Below are 16,203 nucleotides of genomic sequence, written 5' to 3' on the forward strand. Positions count from 1 at the left end.
TATAGAGTAGCCTAATTCAACTGCTCAAACTGGTTTGGCCAAAACTTGGGAGGTAAAATAAAACAACTTATTTTGTTGTTTTATTACATCCTGCTTCTTAACTACCAAAGGTAGTGAAAATTTGTATTCATTTTTCAGTGATTAGAAACCTTTGTTAGACATACCTATGTAGTCATTATTGCTTTAGAGGAGAAAAAAGTTAAAATTAGATATGATGAGAAGTAATTTTACTTTAACAAAACTCAAAAAGATCTTAGAAGTGGCATGTAGTCTATTATTTCAGGGTATTGTTTCCTAACCTTATTCAGTGTACCTACCTTTGGAATTTTCCAAAAAAAAAAAGAATAGGTTTTCTTATACAGATTCAGATAAAAAGTAAAATTTTAAATTCACAATCGACCATTTTTTGATCTTAATGGTATGGTATGGTTATAAAAGAAAATAATACATTATTAGTATAATTTAATTTATAGTAGACATTACAAGAACACTGTGAAGAAAATAAAGTTATCTTTGTCTGAATTTGCATAAAAGCTCATTTTATAATGTGACAAAACTCATTTTAAAGTATGACAAAACTTACAGAAAACTTTCCACAATTTTGAAGTACTCCTTCTTCATTTATCACAGATCGCTTTGGTAAATTATGGCTTTTACTGATTTGAAAATCAGTTGGGTCATGAGCTGGAGTAATTTTAACAGCACCTAAACACAAATGTAAGAAATACAAAACTGTACTCAACAATAAATAACAAATAATGAAGAAAAATATCTCACCAGTACCAAATGAAGGATCAACTCTGCTATCTAAAACTAGCGGGATCTCTGACCCGATAAATGGATGGGAAAATTTGCATCCCCAGAACGGTTTATATCGATTATCATTAGGATTAACAGCAATAGCCACATCTCCAAACATTGTCTCTATTCTAGTTGTTGATACAACTATTTCTTTATCTGCTATTGACAAACATTATGAGAAGTTACCCACAATTGCTAAAGAAAGTATTATTTTATTTATTAAAATGAAACAATTTAAATTTAAATAAAATAAATTGTATCCAGTTTAAGCCTCAAAACACTCATTATTTCTTTAAAAGTCCAACGTTTTGGCCATCCTCAAGGACAATCTTAAATACAAATTTACACTCACATCATTAATTTTAAAATTTTTTTCAGACTATTCTGCCTAGGACATCAATTTCAGTCAAAATGACCCTATTCTTTCACTGTTCACATTAAATATTAAAACTTTTAATTATAAATCAATTTAACACTATTATAATTTTCTTATCACAACAATATTTTTGAGAGTGATAATAGAGTTAAATTGATTTGTAATTAAAAGTTTTAATATTTGTAATTTTTTTTTTTTTTTTTATCCCCCTCCCTTGCCATTTCTGCCATACGGGCTGCGGGAGCAGTGGGGACTACCTTAATGGCACTAGCCACTGCTCCCAAGGATCACCACTTTTTTTAAATTCTTTTATTAATTATTCAATTATTGTTTTTTTTTAATGGAATATGGTCCGGGTGCAGTAAAAAAAAAACTCAAATAGTAGATAATTATAATTATTCCATATTCCATTCATCTATACACACAGTCAATCAATAATCTTCCAGTATTGTTTTTTTTTTTTTTTGTTTTTTTTTACTGTGGTGCTCCCCAGCGCTAGGTTTAGCACATTACTGATGGAGCTGCACCTTGTCCACTGCATCCTTCTGGGTGCCTCCTGCAGTTACCAGGCTGGTCCAGCCCTCCTGGTCTTAGTCTGGGTCAGCTTCCTCATCTTCTGGTGGCTCGCCGATATTGGGTGTCAAGTCCTTCCCATCGTGAAATGAGTGGGGCCCACCACCTCCTTCCACCTGTAAATGAACTCCTTAAAGAAGGGATAATTCTCTTCTTCTATCAAACAGGGAAAGTCCGACTCGGCGAGGGCGTAAATCCCAGTCTTTCTCGACAGCCTGGCTCGGTGTCCTTCCATGGCAGAGAAATCTTTTATTATGTGTTCTGCTGTTTCAGGAACTCCGCACGTTGGGCACCGGGGGTTGATGTTCTTTCCAAATCTCTGCAGCTTTCCCCGAAACTCCCCGTGTCCTGTTAGGAACTGTGAGACCCAATAGTCTGGGAGGACCCATTTAGCCTTTAATCTAGAAAGGATGGTAGGGAAGAATTTTATCAAAGTAGCGCCCTTCTGGCTTGCTACCCACCGTCCATTCCACTTCTGTATTGAGTCCTCTCGTATAATATCTAATATTTGTAATCATAACTGAAATTGATGACCTAGGCAGAATAGTCTGCAAAACGTTTTTAAATTATTGATGTGTGTGTAAATTTGTATTTAAGATTGTCCTTGAGGATGACTAAAACGTTGGACTTTTAAATAAATGTTGAGTATTTTGGAACTTAAGTTGCATACAATTTATTTTATTTAAACAATAATAACCAGTCTCAAGAAAGTGAAAAGATTATATATAAACAATATGTATTTTTATTTATATCAAATAGAACATGATTTATAAAAAAAAATGTTGACAAACTCCGATTTAAACGGAAATAAAATGTCTCATTCCTAAATTTTAATATTTTTCATTTTCAAAAGTATGAGAGAAATATAAAAATATAACAGGTAACTAAAACAACCATTTATTCAATGCTAAATTGTTATTGAATCAATATGGAAAATACTAACAATAATTTTATGGAGATGATCATTCCACCAAATGAAAGGCTCAAATACAGGCTTACTGGAATTAAATAAATAATTATTTAATAAAGATGTTGACATGACAACACTAATGACTACTGGCTAAATGAAAAACTCTGCCAGTTAAAACTCTGGTTATAACAAACCTTTTATTTATCCGTTTCTCGTCATTCTCCATTACATTCAATAACTTTCTTTATTACGTATTATTTTTTCTAAAATCTTTGATTTTCCACTATATATGTTAATAAATGCAATATGGTCCGGGTGCGGTAAAAAAAAAACAAAAAACAACTCAAATAGAGAAAACTATTTTAAAGAGCCCAATATTTGATATATATTACTATAAGCTCAACATATATAATACTATTTGAATTTTTTTTTTTTGCTGAACCCAGACCATACTCCATGTATTAATAATACATACAGTCAATCAGCGATATTCTAGAATGACACTATGTATATTATGTCTATAACATTACTCTTATCTCCAGAAATGTGTTTTCCACTTAAATAAAATATTTTTCCTCTTATTTTCTCAAGTTAATTATCAAATCCTTTCATACTTTATATTTATCCATTTCAAATGAATAAGATTATGAGGTGGGTTATTTTTTCAAATAAAAAAATTAAAAGTACTTTAGAGAACAATTTTTTTTTAAAAAAGACTGCATTTAACTCTCTCAAACTATTTCAATGAGTATAAAACCTATCTGTTATTAAAGAAAAGCTATTTTTACATTGATATCCTGGGTTTAATTAAAATTGTCAGAGCCATTTTTGAAAAATCTATTCTATAAAGTGGCACATCTGGTATGTCTATTTTAATGAAGAAATTTCTGTCACATATCAGGCATATAGCTGTCCTAAATACATAATTTCAGCGTTGCATGACCTTTTGTTTTTAAGTTAGGCTTTGCACACACCACGCACTTAGTTATTTGGACTTAGGGGACCTCAACATGTCTAATTCCATCGAAAACTGGGATTAAAAATTGTTCACGATGGCAATACTTCCCCTTACTATTTATTTCATATATAGATAAGTGAAAGTAAAAAATCAAACATGCTTGATAATTGTACTACTGGAAATATTTAAGCATCAGGGCTGGTATTCTATAAATTAAGGTGGTAAATTAATTCAACCTTAAAGATCATAAGAAATAAATTATAAACTAGGTACTAAAAAGAACTTTCAATATGTCACCTAAAAAATAAAGTAAACAAGTGAAAATATATCATCAAAGTAATTATCCAGAATGGGTATAGAATAAAGTAGTACACTACTCATATCAGTACCAGACACCTAACTAGTTAAACTTAAAAAAATTGTAGTACTAGAAGTCCAGTCAAATTAGGACGTATAAGGACAAATAGGGGAAAGTTTTTTTGTGAATTTGGGCAACTCATTTTTTGGGTCACTGAACAGAAATTTCATGTTTGCTGACATATATTTTACTTGAAACCTTATTTCTTTTTGAAAAAAAAAATTCAAAATTTTGGCATTTTTTCGTACTCTTTCACCTATATATAGGAAATTATTGATTTTTTTAGAACAACTAAAATTTTGCCGCTCGGAGTAAGTGCCCCTAATAAATGAGTACACACCTACCCATCAAGTTGGAAGAGCATTAAGGAACTATGAAGCCAGGACAAAATAAGGGGGCAAGAAATTTCGCTATGCTGCTGCACTTTGGTCTATTATGGTCCTCTATGGTATGGTCCTAACATAGAGGACCCTGCTGTTCAGATGTTGGGGTAATGTTGACTATCCTTTGTAGCTAGTCTCCCCTTACATGGTGAAATTAATATATATTTATAGTTAAAATAGTGTAGATATTAAAAAAAATTGTTTGAACAATGCTTATTTCATTAAAACTTAGTTTTACACTTAAAGGTAAAAGATTGGATTCCAAAACTTTATTCTGAGAATGATCAGTTAAGTCGTTAAGAAAGATACTGTAATTTCGCAGACCCACCTTATTTTATTCTGACAACTTAAGTACCATTTATTTTTTTCAGTTTTAACGGATTGAAAATTAGATAGATATTTGATATAGTTTACTTCATTCTGGTTCACACTGAAAGTATTATAAATGGAATATGTTCGAGTGCGGACAAATTAAACTCAAATAGTAAAAATAGTACATAATATTACTATTAGAGTTTAATTTGTCCACACCCGGACCATATTCCATTTATTGATACACACGATCATTCAGCAATCTTCCTGAAAGTATTATAGTTCCTAAACATAAATAGACTATAAAAAAAAATTAAATCTGTACTGCACAATCCATGAAGTGTTAGGGGTATAGTACTTTGTAAAGAAGTACTGTTACTAGACCAACGGTTGTGCAAAGGTGTTATTTGGTCAAAATCACGCTCAAATGCAACATTTCTATCCAATTAAGAATAACCACTCCATGAGGCTGGGTGTACCCCAGAGGGCTACTAAATAATAATAAGTAATAATTTGCAATCAATCTAACCTGATCCAACAACCCTGTAACTAAAATCAACCAATTTTCCAAATGTAATAGGTTCTGAGTAACTTGGTAGGGATAAAGCAGTTGGTCCATCTACATCAACATAGTCAACTTCAATGTCAGATACCACAGACCTTAGGTGAGGAGACCAATTAATTAGAGATTCTTCTCTGTAAATTAAGTCTTTTTTAAATAAATGGATAAGTGCACAAGTTACAGCATTCACATGTTTCTGAAAAAAAAAATTAATTTAAAACTAAATATAAAAAAAAAATCAAAAAATTCGGTACCAGTTAACAACTGTTACTCCGACATGATGGTGGGAATATATATATTCACTTATAAACAATGAAATGGCCGACCATTATGTTGTAATCTTATATCATAAAGTGATTTGTATAACCACGAATTAATGTCTGAACTCAACTGAAAGGATCTGTTCATCTCTTTTAATGACCAGATGTGATCCAACTGAAACAGAACTAATAATATAATAAGTTGTAAATAACAATAATAGAACATTGGGTGTCAGTATATACACCCACCTGCCATTTGGAGTGACAATTTTGTACTGTTACCCAAAATTATTAAAAAAATAAAAAAAACCTCATCCATGGTGAAGAATTCTCGTTCCCAATCAACAGAAGCTCCAAGTTTCTTGATCTGCTCACTAATAATGATGCTTTTATCACTTTTCCACTTCCAAACTTCTTCTAAAAACTTAGTTTTACCAACATCAAACCTTGAAATACCCTGTTTCATAAGAGATTTTTCAACAGCCACCTGAGTTGCAATACCAGCATGATCAACACCAGGGGTCCAGATAACTTCATTCTGACACATTCTTTTCCTGAAAATCGTCAAGTACAGTACCTTAAGTAAATTGCTTACACTATAAGTTTAAAAATATAAAGAAACATTCACCATCTAGCAATTGTGTCTTGTACAGAGATAGTCAACGCATGGCCAAGATGAAGGGTGCCAGTAACATTGGGGGGAGGAAGTAAAACAGAATAGATCTGGTCATTCCTATGAGGCTTAAAGAGTCCTTTTTCATTCCATTGGGAATAGTAACCATCCTCATATAAGTTAGGTTTGTATCCATTGTGAGTTACTCTAAAATCTACAGGAAAAATAAATAATTAAGGACTGCAGACAAACAACATTTATTTCAAATATTAAAAAAAAAAGTCATAATACTTTCAAGTAGTCTTATAGTATTAACATTTATTTTTTTCAATGTTGGTTGTAAGTGATAAAAGCCACAATACATTTCTAAACCATGTCAATGACATTTATTAATGTGAAAAGTCCTGAATTCTTTCCGTCATTTCTATAACCACATTAAATTAAACTTTAAAGAACAGTTTAAAACTCCGAAGATGATATCCATCCTTAACAGTTATAAAATTTGAATAACTTTGCTTACTACACCAAATCAAAAAAATAACTTTAACACGATAACCAAAGAGATTGGAAGAGAATAACCACCAAGAAAAATAATCTCATAAAAAATTATCAAAAACGCCAAAACGTTGCGTGAGTGTATTTTGTCAACATAACAAATACGGATTTTCAGATATCTGAAACTTTTTAAAAGAAAGAAATTTTCCATTAACTTAGTTTTCTTTGACCTAAATTTCTTTTTTAAAAACTTCTCTATTCAATGCTTGCTCTTCCCCGATTCCTTGTTCTTGCGGTTTGGGATAGGGAAAGGATGCATAATATCTGGAGGAACGATATTATCTACGACAGAGGCAATTATATGAAGTACGACAACTATCAAGATATAATTCACTCTTCAGAGTCTAATCGGTGTAATCAAACATTCTTTTCGGACTCGTTTCTCATCCTGAAAGTACGGAAAGTAAGCATTAGGCAGGTTTAAGGAGGATTATACAACCACGGATCAGTTTTCGTTCTCAGATGGCAAAATGTTATAAGTTACTTGAGGATTTGCCATATTCCGGTAAATCATTCATTGATGCTTATGTAACAAATCATTTTAACACTTTTTTTTTTTTAAATAACGGTTGGTGATATAATATTGTGCAAAATATTGTATTAAAAGTGATATAATACAATATAAAATTGGTTTAAAAGTGATATAATATTTTGCATCCTGACCACAGATTTTATCCTTCAGAATACTTTTTGGTTTAGTCTAGCCAAATTCTTCAGGAGCAGATAACTTTCTTAAGTGGATTAGAAGATTCTATTGTAATATTTATTGCTTCTAATAATACATTACATTACAATATTTAATATAGTTGTTACATGTGTAAAATTAAAGTATATACAAAGTATAGTACAAATATTAATAAATGACGTTCGGCTGATGTGTTAGCTGGTAAGCTGAGTCTTGCCGAATCATCGCGGTTTTGGGGGCTATAGTAGTTAGAGTAGTGGTCATAGACATAGACCTTCAGGTGACGATGTTGCTACAAGACATTGGTCTGATTTTTCCTTGTAGCTTTGTTCCAAGAGGTAGTCTGTAACTGGGTAATGGCAAACTGAACCCAAGTTCCGGACTGATATACTGCGCATATTCGAGGGTTGCCCAGTTCGGGATTGGGTAGACACTTGGAACGCTTCCCCCCTATTCTCGGACTGCTAAGTTACGAATACGGGAGGTTACTCGTTTCTTAGGTTATCCTTTATACTTGACTGGGACTGTTATTATTAACTTAACTTATTAATTCTTGTTTTACTTTGTAGAAAAATTTATGGAAGACAAATAATTTGACAGCTGTGTTCTGACCTACTTTTTATGAACGCAAAAAGTCATTTCTGAGATTTGATAATGGTTGTGTTCAGATAAAAACGCAGTTTCAAACCGGGACTCGATCTGACAACCTTTAGGTTGGTATACTGGGGCGTTGTCACACTGCTACCGCTGTCCCTGTATGTTATAATACATTATATAAACAGTTTTTGAGACTGAATGTATTGAAATTCTTTTTACTAATAACCTTCTATGAGTGTGTTAACAAGTTTAAATAAAAGTAAACATTACAACAATAATCATAAAAGGCATCTTGCATAAACAAATTATCGAATTCTGGTTAAGATACAAGAAGTATTCCTCTTTTTTATTTTTCCCTTTCCCTTCATACTAAGAAATTTATAAAGAACACAACTATTTTCCTTGAAGTCATTTTTGAGATTTGCACATCCCTTTGATCATAAAAGCTACTTCTTAAATTAGTATTTTTTGCATAACAGTAAAAGCAATAAATGCTTTTCCTAATCTTGATATCTTAAAATGCAGTACCAATATTTATTTGGACCTAGAAAATGGTTCTAAGGATAGTATATGGTATATGCATCATTTTGCAATATTCTGCACATGTAAGTCATTCGGTATTAAAATATAGTAACTGTAAAAACTAAAACCTTTATATGTTAAAAAAATAGTAACAAAAAACTTTAAATCATTATGTCATATAAAATGTATTAAAAAATATGTTATTGACCACATCATTAGAACTAGTATACTATACAATATTGCTCTTGAAGACTATTTGTAACGAGCAGACCCGGCAATGCTTAGTAATTGCTAGATCTAGGGATGTAAATAGATTAATTGAATACAATAGAAAGTTTGTTAAAAATTAATATATTTCGATTTTTACACATCGGATTAATGATTGAATCAATTGCTTATTATAACTATTTAGTTTCTAGCGGTCCGAATTCAATGGTTTTTTCTTTTGTTTTTTTAGGGAATTAATCACCACACACATAATATCCAAATATGAAAAACGAAAAAAATAAATAGATTGGTATATGTTAACTTCGAAAAAATTGTATACTTCATTAGTATACGTCCCAACTTGGCCATATTTTTTCTACCGGAGAAATCAGGAATTTTTTTTCTAGTTGCTGTATTATTTTAATACTGGTCCAATTTAGTTGATTTTTTCTTCCTTTGAGATAATTTATTTATCCATCATTTTGGTACATATAAAATATGAATTGTCCTTATATAACCTCACAGTTCTTCAATATGAGCACGATATTGAAACAATTTGGACAGACTGACCTATGAAAGTGCAGTAAAAGAGTTTTTAAGAGTGAAACGATTATATGAACAATAGACAGCAGAAAAAAAAATCCTGCAGATGAATCAAGGTGAAAAAATTGTAGAATTGATTGGCATATAATACTAATAAAAAGTGTATTCTTTCTGAGCTACGCACCAAGCTTAATTTTGTTAATAACTTTTTTTGCCGAAAAAATCGAAATACATAGCTTATAACCTTCTTTGAAAACTTCTCCCACCAGCTCATGTAGGGAGGGAAAAAATGGAACATTTGCGCACGTCTGATTCTAGCTTTTCTATGGCTCAGGAGCTTGGACTTTAACCTAAATGATGAACCCATATTACTGAATTTTAATGAATGAAAGTGTAAGAAGAATGTTGGGCATGATTTGAGGGCGAGATATCAGGAGAAGAATGAAGAATGCGAAGCTTTCAAAGATGTATAATGACATTGATATGGTGGTTAAGTCCATCAAGTTAGATAGAATTTGATGTGCTACGTGATAGACTACGTGGTGAGGGTGAAAACATGTAAGGCGCAAACCGACAAGCTTCGTGATTAAGAGGGGTTCGTTCTAGTGTGAGATGAGTGACATTTGACAGACTCCCTCGCAATGGACGCGCATGTCCATCTTGATAGCCAAAAATTGAGAGCGGCTGGAACAGACAACTTTCAGATATTTTTAATAGTACAACCGTACCTACATACCATTATACTAGTCAGAAATAAAATTTTTGTGGTTAATACGAAATTAAAAATAGACAACAAATCGTTGTGACAATTTACTTTTTATTTAGCTCTCTTATTTTATATTTCTGGGTCAAAGTCAAAATTGTCGAAAATGTGGCTTACATCACTTGGACTTTATTAATTAATCAGCACGTATAAAAATTTAGAGTGAGCGTGAGAGATAGGTATTATCTTAAAAAATTTCTAATTGCTGTGATGGTTTATGGAGCTGTAGAATTATTTTGAACTCATCGGCATAGAACGATTGTGTTTATTGTTTATATTAAATGCTCATGTAATGTTGGAGATGATTTTGTTTGAAAATTACAAGTTATGGGTTACTACATTTTTAGTTGGTGAAGAAAAATAATGTTGTATATGTTGTAGTCACTCAGACTGATGGTTTTAGGCATAATATGAACTTTTATTCTAGAAGTTTATCAATGATGTGTCAGTTCTATTTTGTACTTTTTACTTCTTTTGACAAATCAGTTCTGTATAATTTCTAACTATTTATTCAATATAGGTAAAGATGATTGAAGGCTGATTATGGTGTTTTCCAATGGAAGAATCAAACAGTACGGAGTCAAATTTTGTAAATGGCTCGTTTGCTAGTGATAATAGAACAGAAGTTTCAACTATCAAACCAGAATACTACGCTGACCATGATTTGAGTTACTTACTTCTTCCGCTTAGCTCATTACTCATTATTGCATTTCTCACTGTAACAGTAAGTTGATGTAATCTCAATTACTTTATAATGTTTTTCTAAATAGATATAGGATATAATGTAAAGAGATCTGTTTTGACTTGTGAAAATATTAAATAACATAGGGTTAAAATCATGGAGTTTGAGGAAGTCATAAAACTTGTCACCTATGGTTTTGAGATCTGGGTGGTATCTTAGGCATTCAAAAAGAAGCTTATATGTAATAAAATAGTTTTCTTCAGAATCTTTGGCCTGCAAGTGTGGTGTTGGGGAATTTGTAGCAAACAAGGAATTGTGCTAGATAAAAGCAAAGTTGATCGCATTTGTGACAAGAAGTCAAATCAGATGGTTGAGTTGTGTGGCATGTATACCTAGAGAATCAATTTCAGAACACCTGTAGTATATGTCTTTTCCGTGCTGAAAGATATGTTATAGAAAGACCACACTAGGGGTGACTGGACAAGCCACAGGGAATCGTGAAGAGGATGGGAACCAGATAATGGCAGATGCTTTGCTGGGATAACTGTCAGTGGAGGAAGATAATGTAGGGACAGAGATTCTTGTAGAACTGTAGAGCACAGGATATATAAAGAGATTTAATTGGAAGATTCTAGTTTGATAGTAATAATCTTTAGTACCCAGTGAATATCTAAATTAGAATAAAGTGGATATTCTAGGAAATTAACTTGATTGGAAGATGGTTTAAAAAAATAAATAAATTAATTTACTTTTGTATAGATGCTTTTATTATTTTGTGCACTGGGTTGGTGCAAGAAGAGCTTCATTGTATAACAGAGTCAGATTAATTGATAATGTAATTATGTCTCCTTCTCCTCCTCTGGCATCCTGAGCTTGCAGCCAAATTACAATATAAAAATCATACTTGGTATCTCCTGATGCAGAGTTGCCAGTCATATGGTTGGAGTAAGTTACCTCCAATCGGCCTACCAGGAATATACACCTATTGTTATATAATCACTCTCTGCATTGTGAGAAAATTTATTCCATTTTGATTTTATATTTATAATTAAAACTGTTAAAATGTGGTTTTCTTCATAAAAAAGAAATTTTAGGTTTTAGAGTGTCTACAATTTTTGTAGGCTATAGAAGTATTATTTAGATCTAAATCAAAGAATAAATGATTTTTCATGTTTTTTTTTGGTTTTTTTAGGAATAGAAAATTATTCACAATATTTAAAATAAGAAATTACAATTGAGAATGGTCTTAAACGATTTGGTACTATGGATTAAATTTATTCTAGAAAGGTGGATTCTCTTATGGGAATCGTTTTTACTAGGGATTTAATGGGTTTATTTTTGAAAACTCCTTGAGCATGGATGCCGTTTATGGCTTGCCACTAAATGCCTTTGAACGATTACTAAAGTTGTCAGCCAGGACTACAGTTTTTATCTACCATATCCTATTCAAGGTGGAATTTCTGAAAATAAAAAAGTTATCAATTACCCAAATATAAAGTATGCTTGTTGCAACCTTTAGCTATGATTTTAGTTTCCAGAAAGACTGCTAAACGAGGGGACTGGAGAACTATTGGCATCGGATCCGTTAGGTTCAAAAAATCATCTGTCCATTTCCTTATTAAAAAGAATAGATGCTGGTTTGATTTGTTCTGTTCTCTCATTAAAATATACAATAATTTGAACATCTAACAATTCAAGATCTTAACTTTATGAGTAAGATGTATTTATCGATTAGTATTTTAAATCATTAAGCTCTGAGTCAACAGTTGGCCCTCATTAGATCTTGTACCTTTGACTTTTATTCACTGTTCAGCTTCATTCAAATACATATTCCTTAGACGTTATACCATGTTCTGAAACATCCTTCTTTTAATCTACCGGTCTGCTTCATTTTCTTATTATGGGTCATAATTTTTCATCTATCTGTTTTTGACATATTTACAACTTTATTTCAATTATGTTTCATTGTTTACAGTTTGTATTATTTTTAATTTTATATAAAATATTTTATTCCCTAAACTTTTTTAAGGTGATTATCTTGTTGAAGAGAAAAAGGCGTATTGATAGATTGAGACATCATCTTATGCCTTATTACAATTTCGCCCCTGGGGAAGAAGATGATTGGGAAACTGAATTACTGGAAAGTGAAGGAGAAATTTCTTCTAGAAGGGTATATCATAATAGTTAATATTATTTTTAATAATTATAATAAAATAGATTTTTCTTTAATAATAATGGAGATCTGTAAGGTAGTTTACTGAAACAGAAATTAATCATTTTATCTCTTTAGCTGTTAACATTTTTAATTTAAAGCATGTTAATGCTTGTAGTACTTTTGTAAATGATGGGTGACTATGAACCATTTCATATATTGGCAGATATGTGTAACACTGATAAGGTTTATGTTGTTCTTCTTATAAAGTTTATTTTGTTTTTATTTAGGACAATTTATGCGGTAGTGTTAAGTAATTACATTTTAATCGTATCTGGTTACTAAAATTTGTTAATTAAAAAAAAAATGAAAAATTATTTACCTTAAAACTAACTTAACACCATAAACTGACTCATCTAAATTTAGGCTCCAAACAACTGAAAAGGATTTGTTAAGAGTTATTTTACCTTTTGAACGAGGGGAAGTGGACAGTTGTGATATAATTAAAGGAGTAATAATTTTATATATTAAATACTATATTATAGTATAGCCTACAGAATTATTATTATTGTTGCTCTAATTGAATCAGCTGTTGACTTTTGCTTACTTAGGAGATAAATAAACCCCACAGGATCCGTTTTATTTGATGTCAAGGCCTGGATTTTGAAATTATTTGACTGTATTTCTTCAATAGAAGGCAATCTCCAGATTTCTATAATTTTTTTGCCAAAAATTCAAGAGGAATGTGACAAATATAAATAAAAACAACGTAAGAGACAAATAATAATTTGAAAAATAAATCATGCCATAAGTAAACATAGAACTAATAAGACATGAAACAGTGTGGTGTGCTCTGTACATAGGATTTTATGGAAATGATAAATGAAAATCTTAACGACATAGCTATTTTAACAATTAAGTTCCTTCGAAAAATGAAAGAACTCTTGAAAAATAAGTGTAGTTAACACTAAATTTATTTTAATGAGCCCTGTGTCAACTGAGATCATTCTATACATTTTACTTGACAAGATTCTGACAGAATGAGGTGATTTGAAGGTTTCTATGGATGAAGGAGCTAAGTTTACAGTACTCCAGAGTCAGTAGACAGATTTTTGTCCACCTGCAGTGGGATATTCAGAGCTAAAAGGGGAGATGGATATTGTCACTATGAAATGAATGGTGTACAGTTCAAAGAGGTATTAAGAAAATATTTGAACGATGTACTAAAACCCAATGATAATCATGGACAATGCTCATTCTAAAAAGAAAAATTTTAAAGTACTAATTAGAGGAAAAAAGATATAACAAAGTTTCTTCAAAATAAAAATGTGCAATTCAAAAGTAACTTAATGAAGATTGAACTATCCGCATTTGTGAATTTCATGAAAATAAGAAAGTTTATAAGCTCCAAAGTTAATAAAAAAAAAAGTAATAATGTTTAATAACAATAGAATAAGAATGAAATGATTCATAATATTTGAATTGTGAGTATCTCACTCTATATCTTTTCTCATCTATTGTTTTTTTTTTCAAAGATTTTTTCTTTTTATACAAGAAGATGGTCAGGATTGCGATCAAAAGAGAAACAAAAATAGTTTACAACTATTTATTTTCCGACGTTTCGCTCCACTTTGCAGGACTTCATCAGGGCTTAAAAGATACAAAATAAAACTGAGAATATTACAACAATAAGGCAATTTAAGCTAGGATAAATAGTATGTAAAAATAAAGTGATAAGAAATTACATATAAATAAAAGGAAGGAAGACATAAAATAGTATCAATCTAAAATAAAATTGAATAAACAATGATAAGAATAAAAAATAATTAACAATGGTAATAGTAAAGATTTTTGAAAAATATTCCGTTAAAAAAGTGCAGGAGGCGAACAAAAAAAAAAAAAAAAAGGAGATATATTTATTCTAGCTTAAATTGCCTTATTGTTGTAATATTATCAGTTTTTTTTTTGTATATTTTTAGCCCTGATGAAGCTCTGCAAAGTGGGGCGAAATGTCGGAAAATAAATAGTTGTAAACTATTTTTGTTTCTCTTTTGACCAGAACCCTGACCATCTTCTTATATATCAATTTTTACGGTCAATTATATATACATATATATATTTCTTCTTTTTAATTATTTTTTCTTCTAACTGATTTTCACTTTTCAATAAAAATTAAAATTGAAAAAATGAAATGATCTTTAAAATATGAAGAAGATAGTCAGGGTTGTGGTCAAAAACAACACATTTATTATTCGACGTTTCACCCTACTTTGTAAGGCTTTATCAGGACTGTTCAAGATAAAGCCCTACAAAGTGGAGTATAACATTGGATAATAAATATTTGAAAACTATTTTGTTTTTTTTTACTGCAACCCTGACTCTCTTCTTCATATTTTAAATTATACAGTCGACTATTGGTAGTTATTTTTTCATTTATATGTTACTACAAAATTTATTTATTTTAAATTTATATGTATATCAATGTAATAAAAATATAATTAAACAGAAATCATTTAATTATAATAGTTATAGTTCACTGATTTTATATATATGTGTGTATATATATATTTTATTGAACTATAGTTATTATAAATAAAAAGAAATATTCTGATACTGATTTTTCTGAAATTTCCATATCAAATAAATGATTAGCTTTTAAAATTTCATGTATGGGGAAGGAGGGTTCTGAAATAATTACACTTTTTACATTGTCAGGTAACTAACTAATCAATCTGATAACATGGCACTAGCTGTTGTGAGGTCTCTCATGGTCTGATTTCTTGAAGCATATTATAGTGTAGTTATTAGATGGATAAGATTTGTCAGTTTTTCTAATTACCTATTCAAAGTTTTAATTTAAACTGGTATTAATTTTTGTGAAAATTTATTTTTTTGTAGAAAAAATGAATGTAGTTATTAATTTTTTTTTGTTTTTCAGGATTATAATACTGTTTCACTTTCAAAGGCACTTCCTCCACAACAGAAATAAATTGAAAATAGTATCTACATTTATGTAGATTTATTTCACGTTATATAATACTCCCCTTTATTCTTTTTGTTCCTTAGACTTTACAGTACCCTTGTAATAGTGATTTATTTAAATTATATTTGTAATGTATGTTTATATGATTTACTCTTTTATTGCTTATCGATTTTAATAACTGATATACTATTTCTTACCTGTGATAATCTTCATTGTTTACCATGAGTTCTTTTATAATGGTACAGTATAATTTTAGCACTTGCTAAATTAATAATTTCATTCCTGTCTAGTCTAGTCTATTACTGATTGTAGATATTTTTGTATATTTAAAACAAAAATTGTTTTAATGATTATTTATTATGTTTATTTTCATATGGTAGTTTGATATACTTTTTAGTTTATATATAT

General features: G+C 30.4%; 2 protein-coding genes across 4 annotated transcripts in view; one reads left to right on the forward strand and one right to left on the reverse strand.

The window, feature by feature from the left end:
* LOC106692864 (valine--tRNA ligase) overlaps positions 1-6,666 on the reverse strand; it is a 16,460-nt gene extending 9,794 nt beyond the window's left edge. The window contains exons 1-6 of one of the 2 annotated variants that reach the window (XM_014439091.3): positions 6,398-6,666; positions 6,122-6,320; positions 5,804-6,047; positions 5,201-5,429; positions 778-957; positions 584-705 (exon numbers count right to left, since the gene is read on the reverse strand). In XM_014439091.3, coding sequence (XP_014294577.1) covers positions 584-705; positions 778-957; positions 5,201-5,429; positions 5,804-6,047; positions 6,122-6,320; positions 6,398-6,470 — 1,047 coding nt within the window. In that variant the 5' untranslated portion in view covers positions 6,471-6,666. Of the gene's footprint in view, positions 1-583; positions 706-777; positions 961-5,200; positions 5,430-5,803; positions 6,048-6,121; positions 6,321-6,397 lie in introns of both variants that reach the window. The other variant, XM_014439082.3, reaches the window with a different exon arrangement.
* Positions 6,667-9,030: 2,364 nt separating this feature from the next.
* On the forward strand, positions 9,031-15,936 carry LOC106692589 (small integral membrane protein 29). Of its 2 annotated transcripts, none has more exons than XM_014438640.3 (4): positions 9,031-9,331; positions 10,499-10,702; positions 12,690-12,830; positions 15,751-15,936. In XM_014438640.3, exons 2-4 carry the CDS (start codon positions 10,535-10,537, stop codon positions 15,799-15,801), a joined length of 360 nt encoding a protein of 119 aa, XP_014294126.1. In that variant the 5' UTR covers positions 9,031-9,331; positions 10,499-10,534; the 3' UTR covers positions 15,802-15,936. The 2 variants fall into 2 exon arrangements, with proteins under 2 accessions (XP_014294126.1, XP_014294117.1); XM_014438631.3 differs by lacking the exon at positions 9,031-9,331 and adding an exon at positions 9,420-10,422.
* The last annotated feature ends 267 nt before the right edge of the window (positions 15,937-16,203 follow it).

The sequence above is a fragment of the Halyomorpha halys genome, unplaced genomic scaffold (genome assembly GCF_000696795.3).
Source record: "Halyomorpha halys isolate HHAL.00 unplaced genomic scaffold, Hhal_1.1 Scaffold6.1, whole genome shotgun sequence".
NCBI lineage: Eukaryota > Metazoa > Arthropoda > Insecta > Hemiptera > Pentatomidae > Halyomorpha > Halyomorpha halys.

Coding starts and splice junctions, on each gene's coding strand:
- LOC106692589 (XM_014438640.3), top strand. CDS start 10,535: ATGGAAGAATCAAACAGTACGGAGTCAAATTTTGTAAATGGCTCGTTT. Junction 10,703..12,689: donor TTGCATTTCTCACTGTAACA/GTAAGTTGATGT, acceptor AACTTTTTTAAG/GTGATTATCTTGTTGAAGAG. Junction 12,831..15,750: donor GAGAAATTTCTTCTAGAAGG/GTATATCATAAT, acceptor TTTGTTTTTCAG/GATTATAATACTGTTTCACT.